The sequence below is a fragment of the Lithobates pipiens genome, unplaced genomic scaffold, assembly GCF_037356315.1.
Source record: "Lithobates pipiens isolate NorthernLeopardFrog02 unplaced genomic scaffold, aLitPip1_a1.2 Scaffold_19, whole genome shotgun sequence".
In the NCBI taxonomy this organism is placed as follows: Eukaryota; Metazoa; Chordata; class Amphibia; order Anura; family Ranidae; genus Lithobates; species Lithobates pipiens.
In genome coordinates, this window is record NW_027507764.1 from 597,058,563 (window position 1) to 597,075,565 (window position 17,003).

The 17,003-nt window shown below is 55.5% G+C and overlaps 1 protein-coding gene across 1 annotated transcript in view; it reads left to right on the top strand.

Annotated features, from left to right (window-relative positions):
* Positions 1-2,182: 2,182 nt before the first annotated feature.
* Positions 2,183-17,003, top strand: part of ABCF2 (ATP binding cassette subfamily F member 2) — a 22,684-nt gene continuing 7,863 nt past the window's right edge. The window contains 7 exon segments of the mRNA XM_077493677.1: positions 2,183-2,336; positions 8,475-8,647; positions 10,369-10,581; positions 11,363-11,545; positions 14,471-14,642; positions 14,809-14,904; positions 15,024-15,126. Coding sequence (XP_077349803.1) covers positions 8,509-8,647; positions 10,369-10,581; positions 11,363-11,545; positions 14,471-14,642; positions 14,809-14,904; positions 15,024-15,126 — 906 coding nt within the window. The 5' untranslated portion in view covers positions 2,183-2,336; positions 8,475-8,508.

Here is a 17,003-nt window from a genome sequence, read left to right on the forward strand (position 1 = left end):
GAGGGTTCTCTGTCGTGTTTGGGGGGTCTCTCTCATATTTGGGCAGTTCTCTGTGATATTTGGGGGTCTATCTCATATTTGGGGGTCTCTGTCATATTTGGGGGTCCTCTCTCATATTTGGGGGGTCTCTGTCGTGTTAGGGGTCTCAGTCATATTTGGGGGTCTCTCTCATATTTGGGGGGTCTCAGTCGTATTTGGGGGTCTCTGTCATGTTTGGGGGTCTATATCATATTTTGGGGTTCTCTCTGTCGTGTTTGGGGGTCTTTCTCATATTTGGGGGTCTGTTGTGTTTGGGGTCTCTCTCTCATATTTGGGGGTCTCTCTCATATTTGGGGTTCTATGTGATATTTGGGGGTCTATCTCATATTTGGGGGTCTCTCTGTGATAGTTGGGGTCTCTGTCGTGTTTGGGGGGTCTCTCTCATATTTGGGGGTCTCTGTGATATTTGGGGGTCTCTCTCATATTTGGAGGTTCTCTGTGATATTTGGGGGGTCGCTCTCATATTTGGGGTTCTCTCTCATATTTGGGGGTTCTCTGTGATATTCGGGGGTATCTCTCATATTTAGGGGGTTCTCTGTTATATTTGGGGGTCTCTCATATTTGGGGGTCTCTGTGATAGTTTGGGGGTCTCTCTCATATTTGGGTGTTCTCTATCATATTTGGGGGTTCTCTGTGATATTTGAGGGTCTCCCTCATATTTGGGGGTCTCTGTGATAGTTTGGGGTCTCTCATATTTGGGGGTTCTCTCTCATATTTGGGGGTCTCTCTCATATTTGGGGGTTCTCTCTGATATTTGGGGGTCTCTCATATTTGGGGTCTCTCTGTTATATTCGGGGGGTTCTCTGTGATAGTTGGGGGTCTCTCTCTCATATTTGGGGGGTCTCTGTGATATTTGGGGTCTATCTCATATTTGGGTGTTTCTCTGTGATATTTGGGGGTTCCCTGTGATATTTGGGGGTCTCTGTGATATTTGGGGGTCTCTCTCATATTTGGGGGTCTCTCTCATATTTGGGGGTCTCTGTGATATTTGGGGGTCATCTCTCTTATTTGGGGGTCTCTCTCATATTTGGGGGTCTCTGTGATATTTGGGGGTCTCTCATACTTGGGGGGTTCTCTGTGATATTTGTGGGTCTCTCATATTTGGGGTTCTCTGTGATATTTGAGGGTCTCTCATATTTGGGGGTTCTCTCTTATATTTGGGGGTCTCTCTCATATTTTGGTCGGTCTCTGTGATATTTGGGGTTCTCTGTGATATTTGGGGGTCTCTCTCATATTGGTGGGGGTCTCTGTGATATTTGGGGTTCTCTGTGATATTTGGGGGTCTCTCTAATATTTGGGGGGTCTCTGTGATATTTGAGGGTCTCTCTCATATTTGGGGGTCTCTCTGTTATATTCGGGGGGTCTCTGTGATATTTGGGGGTCTCTCTCATATTTGGGGGTTCTCTGTGATATTTGGGGGGTCTCTCTCATATTTGGGGGTTCTCTGTGATATTTGGGGGTCTCTCTCATATTTGGGGTCTCTGTGATAGTTTGGGGGTCTCTCTCATATTTGGGGGTTCTCTGTGATATTTGGGGGTCTCTCTCATATTTGGGGGTCACTCTGTTATATTTGGGGGTCTCTGTGATATTTGGGGGTCTCTGTCATGTTTGGGGGTCTCGCTGTTATATTTGGGGGGTTCTCTCTCATATTTGGGGGTTCTCTATGATATTCGGGGGTTCTCTCATATTTGGGGGGTTCTCTGTGATATTTGGGGGTCTCTCTGTTATATTTGGGGGGTCTCTCTCATATTTGGGGGTCTCTCTCTCATATTTGGGGGTTCTCTGTGATATTTGGGGGTCTCTGTGATATTTGGGGGGTCTCTGACGTGTTTGGGGGTCTCTCTCATATTTGGGGTTCTCTGTGATATTGGGGGGTCTCTGTCGTGTTTGGGGGGGTCTCTGTGACATTGAAGGGGGTTATGGAATTTTCAGGCCTAGGTTTGTAGAATTGTCTCTGGCGGAGAAATTATTAAAGTTGATGAAAAAAAAAAAGCAGCGGAGGTCATATGATTCATGTTGAGGGCGGAGCTCCAGCCTGCAGGCACACCCCCTTTGCCGCTGGTCGGGACGCGAGATGAAGCTCCGCCTCCCGCTGTCACCTTCTTGCACATGCGCAGTAAGTGAGGTGAGGCATGCCGGGAAATGTAGTGCCGCTGTATGTACGTCACCGCGGAGAAAGGGGGCGGAGAACTATATCGCCCACAATGCTCCGCGCTGCCCACCGGCATCTGAGTAAGGAGAGCTGTGATTGGTCAGTGAGCCGGCGGCACGTGGAGGAGAGTGTGAGATCCGGAGAGGTGAGGAGGCCGGGAGACGGGTATGGGGGAAATTAGAGGGGGATGGGGGACATGAGGGGGATGGAGTAAGAGAGAGGGGGTATGAGAGAGGAGGATGGGGTATAAGAGGGGGGGATGGGGTATAAGAGGGGGGGTGGGGTATGAGAGAGGAGGATGGGGTATAAGAGGGGGGGTGGGGTATGAGAGAGGAGGATGGGGTATAAGAGAGGGGGGTGGGGTATGAGAGAGGAGGATGGGGTATGAGAGGGGGGGTGGAGTAAGAGAGAGGGGGTATGAGAGAGGAGGATGGGGGTATGAGAGGGGGGATGGGGTATGAGGGGGGGATGGGGTATGGTGGGGTACGAGAGGGGGGTGGTGGGGTACGAGAGGGGGATGGGGGGGGGGTATGAGAGGGAGGATGGGGTATGGTGGGTACGAGAGGGATGGGGGGGTGGTGGGGTATGAGAGGGAGGATGGGGCATGACGGGGGTATGAGAGGAGGAGGATGGGGTATGAGAGGAGGAGGATGGGGTATGAGAGGAGGAGGATGGGGTATGAGAGGAGGAGGATGGGGTATGAGAGGAGGAGGATGGGGTATGAGAGGAGGAGGATGGGGCATGAGAGGAGGAGGATGGGGTATGGGAGGAAGAGGAGGAGGATGGGGTATGAGAGGAGGAGGGGAGCTCCAATATCCGGGGTACATAGATATTTTGGGTACCCATGGGGGGAGGGGTACATAGATATATGGGGGAGGGATACATACCTGGGGTACACAGGTTGGGCGAGGGGTACATAGATATTTGGGGGAGGGGTACATAACTGGGGTACACAGGTTGTGGGAGGGGTACATAGATATTTGGGGGAGGGGTGATTTGTAACCCCCAATAAGAGGACAGTGTGTGATCGGAGTGGATTGTCGGGGGAGGGGAGAACCTTACTAGAAGATATCATTCGGGATAAAATCTTAGGAACACGGAGGAGATGGATTGGCCGATGCGTCCCATTGGGTAATGTAAAGAGGGAACAAAGGTCCTGGACGCTTCACTCCAATGTAAAGATGTATATAGAAGCAAAGGAGAAGGTCTTCATAAAATACAAGGCTGAGGGATCATCATCAGCATTCAGACTTTACAAAGAATGCAGGAAGAAATGTAAGGGTGAGATGAGGACGTCTTGGATAAGTGAAGGAGAGCAAAGAGATCCCAGGAAATTCTTTAACCACTTAAGGACCGGGGTCTCTGTGTTTTTTTTTTTTTGCTAGAAAATGACTCGGAACCCCCAAACATATGTTGTTTTTTTTTCTTACACCCTAGAGAATAAAATGGCGGTCGTTGCAATACTTTTTTCACACCGTATTTGCGCAGCGGTCTTACAAGCTCAAACATTTATATTATAAAATTATACCATTATAACATTATAAAATTATACCAATTGTTTTTTTATTTTTATTTTTTTTCATATTGTGAAAGATAATGTTACGCCGAGTAAATTGATACCCAACACGTCACGCTTCAGAATTGCACCCGCTGGTGGGAATGGCGTCAAACTTTTACCCTTCAAAAATTTCAATAGGCAACATTTAAAAATTTCTACAGGTTGCACGTTTTGCGTTACAGAGGAGGTCTGGTGATAGAATTATCACTCTCGCTCCCCGATCGCGGTGATACCTCGTTTTCATACGCAGAGCGCTGATCACATGTGTGTTCACTTCTGCGTGTGAGCTCTTTGGGACGGCTCTGGTAAGCGGCGGGGAGGAGGGGGGTGTTGCCTCTCCTGCCCCTGATAACAATGATCTCCCGGAGACCACCATCACCGTATACAGGACCGCCTCCTGTGACCAAAACTGCAGTGTTTATCCTCCATGACACGTCACAGGAAGCCCCTCCATGGTTATCAGAGGACAGAATTACAATTAGACTTGGGAAACTTAACAATAATAAATCACCGGGACCAGATGGTTTGCACCCGAGGGGACTTAGGGAACTCAGTCAAGTAATCACCAGACTGTTGTTCCTAATTTTTACTGACAGTCTACTGACTGGAATGGTACCAGCTGATTGGAGAAAAGCCAATGTAGCACCAATATTTAAAAAGGGCCCAAAATCCATCCCTGGGAATTACAGACCAGTCAGCCCAACATCAATAGTATGTAAACTCTTGGAGGGGATGATCAGGGACTATATACAATATTTTAGTAATGAGAACGGCATCATTAGCAGTAATCAGCATGGATTCATGAAGAATCGTTCTTGCCAAACCAATCTACTAACCTTCTATGAGGAGGTGAGTTGCCATCTAGATAAAGGAAGGCCCGTAGATGTGGTGTATCTGGATAAAGGAAGGCCCGTAGACGTGGTGTATCTAGAGAAAGGAAGGCCCGTAGATGTGGTGTATCTGGATAAAGGAAGGCCCGTAGACGTGGTGTATCTAGAGAAAGGAAGGCCCGTAGACGTTGTGTATCTAGATAAAGGAAGGCCCGTAGACGTGGTGTATCTAGATAAAGGAAGGCCCGTAGACGTGGTGTATCTAGAGAAAGGAAGGCCCGTAGATGTGGTGTATCTAGATAAAGGAAGGCCCGTAGACGTGGTGTATCTGGATAAAGGAAGGTCCGTAGACGTGGTGTATCTAGATAAAGGAAGGCCCGTAGACGTGGTGTATCTAGATAAAGGAAGGCCCGTAGACGTGGTGTATCTAGATAAAGGAAGGCCCGTAGACGTGGTGTATCTAGATAAAGGAAGGCCCGTAGACGTGGTGTATCTAGATAAAGGAAGATCCGTAGACGTGGTGTATCTAGATAAAGGAAGGCCCGTAGACGTGGTGTATCTGGATAAAGGAAGGCCCGTAGACGTGGTGTATCTAGATAAAGGAAGGCCCGTAGACGTGGTGTATCTAGATAAAGGAAGACCCGTAGACGTGGTGTATCTAGATAAAGGAAGGCCCGTAGACGTGGTGTATCTGGATAAAGGAAGGCCCGTAGACGTGGTGTATCTAGATAAAGGAAGGCCCGTAGACATGGTGTATCTAGATAAAGGAAGGCCCGTAGACGTGGTGTATCTAGATAAAGGAAGGCCGTAGACGTGGTGTATCTAGCTAAAGGAAGACCCGTAGACGTGGTGTATCTAGATAAAGGAAGGTCCGTAGACGTGGTGTATCTAGATAAAGGAAGGCCCGTAGACGTGGTGTATCTAGATAAAGGAAGGCCCGTAGACGTGGTGTATCTAGATAAAGGAAGGCCCGTAGACGTGGTGTATCTAGATAAAGGAAGGCCCGTAGACGTGTATGTAGACGGATGATAGGGGAGGGGTACATAGAAAAGGTAAAAAGTCAGAACAGTAAAAGCTGATTAGGTGATGACACCCAATCAGAGATCACATAGGCCCTTAGAGAGGGAGGGGCTTACATAAGCAGAGGGGTTATAGTCGGGGTGGCAGGTTATAGATAAGGGGTGTAGCTAATGTAGGTGGGAGGGTTAGATGAGGGGCGTGGTTATAGTGTGGGTGGGGAGGGGTGTAGAGGGGGGGCGTGTTTATAGTGTGGGTGGGGAGGGGTGTAGATGGGGGGCGTGGTTATAGTGTGGGTGGGGGGGGTGTAGAGGGGGGGCGTGGTTATAGTGTGGGTGGGGAGGGGTGTAGACGGGGGCGTGGTTATAGTGTGGGTGGGGAGGGGTGTAGAGGGGGTGTGGTTATAGGGTGGGGAGGGGTGTAGATGGGGGTGTGGTTATAGTGTGGGTGTGGAGGGGTGTAGATGGGGGTGTGGTTATAGTGTGGGTGGGGAGGGGTGTAGAGGGGGGGCGTGTTTATAGTGTGGGTGGGGAGGGGTGTAGATGGGGGGCGTGGTTATAGTGTGGGTGGGGGGGGGTGTAGAGGGGGGGCGTGGTTATAGTGTGGGTGGGGAGGGGTGTAGACGGGGCGTGGTTATAGTGTGGGTGGGGAGGGGTGTAGAGGGGGTGTGGTTATAGGGTGGGGAGGGGTGTAGATGGGGGTGTGGTTATAGTGTGGGTGGGGAGGGGTGTAGATGGGGGTGTGGTTATAGTGTGGGTGGGGAAGGGTGTAGACGAGGGGGCGTGGTTATAGTGTGGGTGGGGGAGGGGGCGTGGTTATGGTGTGGGTGGGGAGGGGTGTAGACGGGGGCGTGGTTATAGTGTGGGTGGGGAGGGGTGTAGAGGGGGGCGTGGTTATAGGGTGGGGAGGGGTGCATATGGGGCGTGGTTATAGTGTGGTTGGGGAGGGGTGTAGATGGGGGTGTGGTTATAGTGTGGGTGGGGAGGGGTGTAGACGGGGGGCGTGGTTATAGTGGGGAGGGGGCGTGGTTATAGTGTGGGTGGGGAGGGGTGTAGACGGGGGCGTGGGTATAGTGTGGGTGGGGAGGGGTGTAGACGGGGGGCGTGGGTATAGTGTGGGTGGGGAGGGGTGTAGAGGGGGCGTGGTTATAGTGTGGTTGGGGAGGGGTGTAGATGGGGGTGTGGTTATAGTGTGGGTGGGGAGGGGGTGTGGGTATAGTGTGGGTGGGGAGGGGTGTAGACGGGGGCGTGGGTATAGTGTGGGTGGGGAGGGGGCGTGGTTAGTGTGGGTGGGAGGGGTGTAGACGGGGGCGTGGTTATAGTGTGGGTGGGGAGGGGTGTAGACGGGGGCGTGGTTATAGTGTGGGTGGGGAGGGGTGTAGAGGGGGGCGTGGTTATAGGGTGGGGAGGGGTGCATATGGGGCGTGGTTATAGTGTGGTTGGGGAGGGGTGTAGACGGGGGGCGTGGTTATAGTGGGGAGGGGGCGTGGTTATAGTGTGGGGTGGGGAGGGGGTGTAGACGGGGGGCGTGGTTATAGTGTGGGGTGGGGAGGGGGGCGTGGTTATAGTGTGGGTGGGGAGGGGTGTAGACGGGGGGCGTGGTTATAGTGTGGGTGGGGAGGGGGTGTAGACGGGGGGCGTGGTTATAGTGTGGGTGGGGAGGGGGTGTAGACGGGGGGCGTGGTTATAGTGTGGGGTGGGGAGGGGGTGTAGACGGGGGGCGTGGTTATAGTGTGGGGTGGGGAGGGGGTGTAGACGGGGGGCGTGGTTATAGTGTGGGGTGGGGAGGGGGTGTAGACGGGGGGCGTGGTTATAGTGTGGGGTGGGGAGGGGGTGTAGACGGGGGGCGTGGTTATAGTGTGGGGTGGGGAGGGGTGTAGACGGGGGGCGTGGTTATAGTGTGGGTGGGGAGGGGTGTAGACGGGGGGCGTGGTTATAGTGTGGGTGGGGAGGGGTGTAGACGGGGGCGTGGTTATAGTGTGGGTGGGGAGGGGTGTAGACGGGGGGCGTGGTTATAGTGTGGGTGGGGAGGGGTGTAGACGGGGGGCGTGGTTATAGTGTGGGTGGGGAGGGGTGTAGACGGGGGGCGTGGTTATAGTGTGGGTGGGGAGGGGTGTAGACGGGGGCGTGGTTATAGTGTGGGTGGGGAGGGGTGTAGACGGGGGGCGTGGTTATAGTGTGGGTGGGGAGGGGTGTAGACGGGGGGGCATGGTTATAGTGTGGGTGGGGAAGGGTGTAGACGGGGGGCATGGTTATAGTGTGGGTGGGGAGGGGTGTAGACGGGGGGGCATGGTTATAGTGTGGGTGGGGAAGGGTGTAGACGGGGGGCATGGTTATAGTGTGGGTGGGGAGGGGTGTAGACGGGGGGGCATGGTTATAGTGTGGGTGGGGAAGGGTGTAGACGGGGGGTGTGGTTATAGTGTGGGTGGGGAGGGGTGTAGATGGGGGGTGTGGTTATAGTGTGGGTGGGGAGGGGTGTAGATGGGGGGCGTGGTTATAGTGTGGGTGGGGAGGGGTGTAGATGGGGGGGTGGTTATGGTGTGGGTGGGGTGGGGAGGGGTGTAGACGGGGGGCGTGGTTATACACTCTGGGAGGGATCAGGGCAGTGGTAATGATTGGACAGTTGCGGCAATCTTTGACGAATGATGAGATCACAGAGGACCCGGCTTCAGGTTTGGGGGGGGCGGGACCCCTCATCAGGCTGTGATGTCACCATCAAGATTTGGGTGGGAATGATGATGATGATGGGGGGGGGGGTGGCGGGAATGATGCGTTTGCTCCCGCTACTCCCAAACCCTCATCCAGGAAAGTGGGGGATGGCAATATGGATGCTGTGTAATGATTGGACGATGACACGCGCTCTCTCTCTCTCTCCTCAGGCTGTCCATATCCTGTGACCTTTGACCTGCAGAAATGCCCTCTGACCTCGCCAAGAAGAAGGCAGCCAAGAAGAAGGAGGCGGCCAAGGCTCGTCAGAGGCCTAAGAAAGATAATGAAGAGACCGCCTCAGAGGAGGTGGAGCCACAATCGGCCAATGGCATCACAGCTGTGGGTGAGTCGCCCAGAGATCACCTGACCCCCCTCCCCCAACCAATCGTACAGCAGAGACCTCTGGGATTGGTCCCCTTTGTGAGTAGGAATGGGGCATTGGGCCCTTAAAGGAGTAGTGATCACACCTATAGGGGCCCAATACCCCCCATCCCTACAACTCCTACAGGGGCCAAGTACCCCCCGGTCCCTACTCCTATATGGGACCCATCGCTACTCCTATATGGGACCCATCGCTACTCCTATAGGGGACCCATCCCCCCCACGGTCCCTGCTCCTATAGGGGACCCCCCACGGTCCCTGCTCCTATAGGGGACCCCCCACGGTCCCTGCTCCTATAGGGGACCCCCACGGTCCCTGCTCCTATAGGGGACCCCCCACGGTCCCTGCTCCTATAGGGGACCCATCCTTTTCCCACGGTCCCTACTCCTATAGGGGACCCATCCCCCCCAGGTCCCTACTCCTAAAAGGGACCTATAGGAGTAGTGATGGGGAGGGGGGATTGGGCCCCTATGGGAGTAGTGATGGGGAGGGGGGATTGGGCCCCTATGGGAGTAGTGATGGGGAGGGGGGGGATTGGGCCCCTATGGGAGTAGTGATGGGAAGGGGGGGGATTGGGCCCCTATGGGAGTAGTGATGGGAAGGGGGGGGATTGGGCCCCTATGGGAGTAGTGATGGGGAGGGGGGATTGGGCCCCTATGGGAGTAGTGATGGGGAGGGGGGATTGGGCCCCTATGGGAGTAGTGATGGGGAGGGGGGATTGGGCCCCTATGGGAGTAGTGATGGGGAGGGGGGATTGGGCCCCTATGGGAGTAGTGATGGGGTGGGGGGATTGGGCCCCTATGGGAGTAGTGATGGGGTGGGGGGATTGTGCCCCTATGGGAGTAGTGATGTGGAGGGGGGATTGGGCCCCTATGGGAGTAGTGATGGGGGGGATTGGGCCCCTATGGGGTAATGATGGGGGGAGGGGTTTGCCCCTATGGGAGTAGTGTTGGGGGGGGGAGATTGGGCCCCTGTGGGGTAATGATGGGGGGAGGGGTTTCTCACTATGGGAGTAGTGATATGGGGGGAATTGGATTCCTCTGGCTCCGCCCTCTGATTGCACTCTCTCTACCTGGGCTGTTTATTCTCTTTGGTCCTCTCTGTGTTTCTTGTGAAGTTGGGATCTTCCACACATGAAATGACTTTCAGTCACTGGGATCATTTTTGCGGATCGCGGAGGGGAAGGTATGAATGGTGTGGGGGAGGGATTATTCCATGGATGTGTGTGGGATGAGGGAGATGGAGCCACACAGCATCGGTCTATACTAGGCTGAGCATGTACAAGCCCATCAGTATGGAGGCCGTCATCGCTGATCTCTCCATCTGAAAATACTGGCTGCCCAACCCGAATCCTAGGGCCCTGGAGGTTGTCGCGCGGTGCGGCAGCCTCGCCGGTGGAGGTCGTGGCGCGGTGCGGCGGCCTCGTCGGTGGAGGCCGTGGCGCGGCGGCCTCGTCGGTGGAGGCCGTGGCGCGGCGGCCTCGTCGGTGGAGGTCGTCGTGCGGTGTGGCGGCCATCCTATACATGAAACGCAGGGAAAAGTTGATGGCCTACAAGGAAGGTTGAGGGTGGTTCTCATCTGACGTCTCCTGTACCGCAGTCCTCAGAACACGCACTCGGTGAACACACAGAACACGCACTCGGTGAACACGCACTAAGGTGACACTCATTTCTCTTTTTCCAGAAGTGGACGAGGTGACTCAGCAGATGGAGGAGTTTGAACTCCGGAAAGCCGCCGCCCGGGCGGTGACCGGTGTGTTGGCCTCACATCCGAACTGCACCGACGTTCACATCATCAATATGTCTCTGACATTCCATGGCCAGGAATTGCTGAGTGACACCACTCTGGAGCTCAACTCGGGCCGCCGCTACGGTCTCATTGGACTCAATGGGACAGGTAAGGTGACCGCCATTGTGATATGTATGGGGGGGGGACAGTTGGTGACTTCACTGGCTACATACTTGTCTAGGGGTAATGATGCACCCATTGTCAGCACAATAAACTGGAAGTTTCCTCATCTTTGTCATGTCTGAAGCCAGAACTTTTTCATTATTTTTGGTAGAAAAGGGTTCAAAGCCGTCACCCTGTCAAGAGATTTCCCTTCATTTCCTGTCCTTTAGACATAACAGGAAGTGATGTGGAATCTCTCCAAAGTGAGGGAAATCTCCTTGTAGACAGTGACCACTGAGACGTGTCCCCAATGAAAGATTTCCCCTCTGGTGACAACTCCACATTTTGGATTTATCCATCACCTTCTCTCCCAGCGACAGTGGTCACCAGAACACCGCCGCTTCCAAGCCCTCGCCGCTCCATCCAGATATAGAGAAATACTAGTTCTGGCTTTGGTGTGCTCAAATACGTGCAGAGGGAACGCAGCTCAATGAGGATTGGACTGTCTATGGGGACCAATCGGATTTTTTGTCTTGTATTCCAAAATATAAAATCTGAAGTCTTCTTGGTCTCTGGACAACCCCCTCTGATTTGTCTGTTAGTAAACGGCCTCTAGAGGGTGACTGACCCCTTTACCGTGACCTTACATTGATGATGTGTGTGACCTGGAATCGTCCTCTTCTCCTTTCCCTCTTCTCCTTTCCCTCTTCTCCTTTCCCTCTTCTCCTTTCCCTCTTCTCCTTTCCCTCTTCTCCTTTCCCTCTTCTTCCTCCTTTTTTCTCCTCAGGGAAATCGATGCTCTTGTCAGCAATCGGTGGGCGGGAAGTGCCAATACCAGAGCACATCGACATATATCATCTAACACGGGAGATGCCACCCAGTGAGAAGACTGCACTTCACTGTGTGATGGAGGTGGACACTGAAAGAACCATGCTGGAGAAAGAGGCCGAACGACTGGCACATGAAGATGGTGAGCTGTTTGGGGGGGCTTGGTGTGTGAGGATGGTGAGATGGGGGGGATTGGCGTGTGAGGATGGTGAGATGTTGGGGGGGGGGGTTGGCGTGTAAGGATGGTGAGATGTTGGGGGGGGCTTGGCATGTGAGGATGGTGAGATGTTGGGGGGGGGCTTGGCGCGTGAGGATGGTGGGATGTTGGGGGGACTTGGAGCGTGAAGATGGTGGGATGTTGGGGGGACTTGGAGCGTGAAGATGGTGGGATGTTGGGGGGACTTGGAGCGTGAAGATGGTGGGATGTTGGGGGGGCTTGGTGCGTGAAGATGGTGAGATGTTGGGGGGGGGGGCTTGGCGCGTGAAGATGGTGGGATGTTGGGGGGGCTTGGTGCGTGAAGATGGTGGGATGTTGGGGGGGGGGGGGGCTTGGCACGTGAAGATGGTGAGATGTTGGGCGGGAGGGGCTTGGAGCGTGAAGATGGTGGGATGTTGGGGGGGGCTTGGCGCGTGAAGCTGGTGAGATGTTGGGGGGGGCTTGGCGCGTGAAGCTGGTGAGATGTTGGGGGGGGGGGGCTTGGCGCGTGAAGATGGTGAGATGTTGGGGGGGCTTGGCGTGTGAGGATGGTGAGATGTTGGGGGGACTTGGAGCGTGAAGATGGTGGGATGTTGGGGGGACTTGGAGCGTGAAGATGGTGGGATGTTGGGGGGGGGGGCTTGGCACGTGAAGATGGTGAGATGTTGGGGGGGAGGGGCTTGGCGCGTGAAGCTGGTGAGATGTTGGGGGGGGGGCTTGGCGCGTGAAGCTGGTGAGATGTTGGGGGGGGGGGGGCTTGGCGCGTGAAGCTGGTGAGATGTTGGGGGGGGGGGGGGGGGCTTGGCGCGTGAAGATGGTGAGATGTTGGGGGGACTTGGAGCGTGAAGATGGTGGGATGTTGGGGGGACTTGGAGCGTGAAGATGGTGGGATGTTGGGGGGGGGCTTGGAGCGTGAAGATGGTGGGATGTTGGGGGGGGGGGCTTGGAGCGTGAAGATGGTGGGATGTTGGGGGGGCTTGGAGCGTGAAGATGGTGGGATGTTGGGGGGGCTTGGAGCGTGAAGATGGTGGGATGTTGGGGGGGCTTGGAGCGTGAAGATGGTGGGATGTTGGGGGGGCTTGGAGCGTGAAGATGGTGGGATGTTGGGGGGGCTTGGAGCGTGAAGATGGTGGGATGTTGGGGGGGCTTGGAGCGTGAAGATGGTGGGATGTTGGGGGGGCTTGGAGCGTGAAGATGGTGGGATGTTGGGGGGGCTTGGAGCGTGAAGATGGTGGGATGTTGGGGGGGCTTGGAGCGTGAAGATGGTGGGATGTTGGGGGGACTTGGAGCGTGAAGATGGTGGGATGTTGGGGGGGACTTGGAGCGTGAAGATGGTGGGATGTTGGGGGGACTTGGAGCGTGAAGATGTTGGGGGGACTTGGAGCGTGAAGATGGTGGGATGTTGGGGGGGGGGGGGCTTGGTGCGTGAAGATGGTGAGATGTTGGGGGGGGGGCTTGGCGCGTGAAGATGGTGGGATGTTGGGGGGGCTTGGTGCGTGAAGATGGTGGGATGTTGGGGGGGGGGGCTTGGCACGTGAAGATGGTGAGATGTTGGGGGGGAGGGGCTTGGAGCGTGAAGATGGTGGGATGTTGGGGGGGGCTTGGCGCGTGAAGCTGGTGGGATGTTGGGGGGGGCTTGGCGCGTGAAGCTGGTGGGATGTTGGGGGGGGCTTGGCGCGTGAAGCTGGTGAGATGTTGGGGGGGGCTTGGCGCGTGAAGCTGGTGAGATGTTGGGGGGGGGGGGCTTGGCGCGTGAAGATGGTGAAATGTTGGGGGGACTTGGAGCGTGAAGATGGTGGGATGTTGGGGGGACTTGGAGCGTGAAGATGGTGGGATGTTGGGGGGACTTGGAGCGTGAAGATGGTGGGATGTTGGGGGGGGGGGCTTGGAGCGTGAAGATGGTGGGATGTTGGGGGGGCTTGGCGTGTGAGGATGGTGATGTTGGGGGGACTTGGAGCGTGAAGATGGTGGGATGTTGGGGGGGCTTGGCGTGTGAGGATGGTGATGTTGGGGGGACTTGGAGCGTGAAGATGGTGGGATGTTGGGGGGACTTGGAGCGTGAAGATGGTGGGATGTTGGGGGGACTTGGAGCGTGAAGATGGTGGGATGTTGGGGGGGGGGGCTTGGAGCGTGAAGATGGTGGGATGTTGGGGGGGCTTGGAGCGTGAAGATGGTAGGATGTTGGGGGGGCTTGGAGCGTGAAGATGGTGGGATGTTGGGGGGGCTTGGAGCGTGAAGATGGTGGGATGTTGGGGGGGCTTGGAGCGTGAAGATGGTGGGAAGTTGGGGGGGGGCTTGGCGCGTGAAGATGGTGGGATGTTGGGGGGGGGGGGGCTTGGCGCGTGAAGATGGTGGGATGTTGGGGGGGGGGGGCTTGGCGCGTGAAGATGGTGGGATGTTGAGGGGGGGGCTTGGCGCGTGAAGATGGTGGGATGTTGGGGGGGGGGGGCTTGGCGCGTGAAGATGGTGGGATGTTGGGGGGGGGGGGGCTTGGCGCGTGAAGATGGTGGGATGTTGGGGGGGGGGGGCTTGGCGCGTGAAGATGGTGGGATGTTGGGGGGGGGGGGCTTGGCGCGTGAAGATGGTGGGATGTTGGGGGGGGGGGGGGGGCTTGGCGCGTGAAGATGGTGGGATGTTGGGGGGGGGGGGGCTTGGCGCGTGAAGATGGTGGGATGTTGGGGGGGGGGGGGCTTGGCGCGTGAAGATGGTGGGATGTTGGGGGGGGGGGGGGGCTTGGCGCGTGAAGATGGTGGGATGTTGGGGGCATCCTCTCCTGCCCACCCTCTCTAGTAGTCCCTGTTGGTCTGTAGAATCGGTCCACCATCTTTTTTTTTCATCCTCTTTCCCCCTCCTGTCTTCTTGTGTTTGTAGCGGAGTGCGAGAAGCTGCTGGAGATCTACGAGCGGCTGGAGGAGTTGGACGCTGCCAAATCGGAGGTGCGGGCGTCTCGCATTCTGCATGGTTTAGGCTTCTCTCCAGCCATGCAGAGGAAGAAGCTGAAGGATTTCAGTGGTGGATGGAGGATGCGAGTTGCTCTGGCCAGGTATTGGGCAGATTGGTTGTGGTGGGGAGTGGTCTCTGTTTTGGGGGAGTGGTCTCTGTTTTGGGGGAGTGGTCTCTGTTTGGGGGAGTGGTCTCTGTTTTTGGGAGTGGTCTCTGTTTGTGGGGAGTGGTCTGTGCCTTTTTTGAACCCTTCTCTTTGTTCTCAGGGCTTTGTTCATCCGGCCATTCATGTTACTTCTGGATGAGCCCACCAATCACCTGGATCTGGAGGCGTGTGTGTGGCTGGAGGAGGAGCTGAGATCGTGAGTCCCTCTTGTCTATAAAGCTGTCCGCTGTCTGAATTCCCAGATAAAACGTTTAGTGACGGTCTGTTCTCTTCTATCCTTCGCCCTCCTCAGTCAGTCTCTTCTCTTATTTTCAGCTTCCGGAGAATTCTGGTTCTCGTCTCCCATTCCCAGGACTTCCTGAATGGGGTTTGCACAAATATCATGCACCTACACAACCGCAAACTCAAATATTTCACCGTGAGTACTGGGGGAGACATCTGTGTGCTCTGTGAGAATTGGGGGGGGGGGGTGCAGACGTATGCTCTGTTAGAATTGGGGGGGGGGGTTATAGCTATTGTGACACACCCAACCAGGACCAAGACTTTTGGAGAGAACTAGGGGTAAGCCTACCCACGATTATGGCCCATGGAGAGAGCAGAGCATTCTATATTGGAGAAAAATGTGATGAACATTGAGGGTGAGGCTTGGATTACTTCTCTGAATAAGGACAATAAAGCTTCCCATCCAGATTGGAGGGAATATGGTGGCCCTCTGGCAGACTGGGTGGGAGAGGGAATATGGTGGTCCTCCTGTAGACTGGGTTGGAGAGGGGATATGGTGGTCCTCCTGTAGACTGGGTTGGAGAGGGGATATGGTGGTCCTCTGGAAGACTGGATGGGAGAGGGAATATGGTGGTCTTCCTGCAGACTGGGTTGGAGAGGGAATATGGTGGTCCTCCGGCAGACTGGGTTGGAGAGGGGATATGGTGGTCCTCTGGAAGACTGGGTGGGAGAGGGAATATGGTGGCCCTCTGGAAGACTGGGTTGGAGAGGGAATATGGTGGGCCTCCTGAATACTGGGTTGGAGAGGGGATATTGGTGGTCCTCTGGAAGACTGGGTTGGAGAGGGGATATGGTGGCCTCCTGAATACTGGGTTGGAGAGGGGATATGGTGGGCCTCCTAAAGACTGGGTTGGAGAGGGAATATGGTGGTCCTCCTGAATATGGGTTGGAGAGGGGATATGGTGGCCTCCTGAATACTGGGTTGGAGAGGGGATATGGTGGCCTCCTGAATACTGGATTGGAGAGTGGGATATGGTGGCCTCCTGAATACTGGGTTGGAGAGGGGATATGGTGGTCCTCCTGAAGACTGGGTTGGAGAGGGATATGGTGGTCCTCCTGAAGACTGGGTTGGAGAGGGGATATGGTGGCCCTCTGGAAGACTGGGTTGGAGGAGGGATATGGTGGGCCTCCTGAAGGACTGGGTTGGAGAGGGGATATGGTGTCCTCCTGAAGACTGGGTTGGAGAGGGAATATGGTGGTCCTCCGGCAGACTGGGTTGGAGAGGGGATATGGTGGTCCTCTGGAAGACTGGATGGGAGAGGGAATATGGTGGTCTTCCTGCAGACTGGGTTGGAGAGGGAATATGGTGGTCCTCCGGCTGACTGGGTTGGAGAGGGATATGGTGGTCCCTCTGGAAGACTGGATGGGAGAGGGAATATGGTGGCCCCTCTGGCAGGACTGGGTTGGAGAGGGAATATGGTGGCCCTCTGGCAGACTGGGTTGGAGAGGGGATATGGTGGTCCTCGGAAGACTGGGTGGGAGAGGAATATGGTGGCCCTCTGGAAGACTGGGTTGGAGAGGGATATGGTGGGCCTCCTGAATACTGGGTTGGAGAGGGGATATGGTGGTCCTCTGGAAGACTGGTTGGAGTGGGGATATGGTGTGCTCCTGAATACTGGGTTGGAGAGGGATGCCTCCTAAAGACTGGGTTGGAGAGGGGATATGGTGGCCTCCTGAATACTGGGTTGGAGAGGGGATATGGTGGCCTCCTGAATACTGGATTGGAGAGGGGATATGGTGGCCTCCTGAATACTGGGTTGGAGAGGGGATATGGTGGTCCTCCTGAAGACTGGGTTGGAGAGGGGATATGGTGGCCCTCTGGAAGACTGGGTTGGAGAGGGGATATGGTGGCCTCCTGAATACTGGGTTGGAGAGGGAATATGGTGGGCCTCCTGAAGACTGGTTGGAGAGGGGATATGGTGGTCCTCCTGAAGACTGGGTTGGAGAGGGGATATGGTGGGCCTCCTGAATACTGGGTTGGAGAGGGGATATGGTGGTCCTCCTGAAGACTGG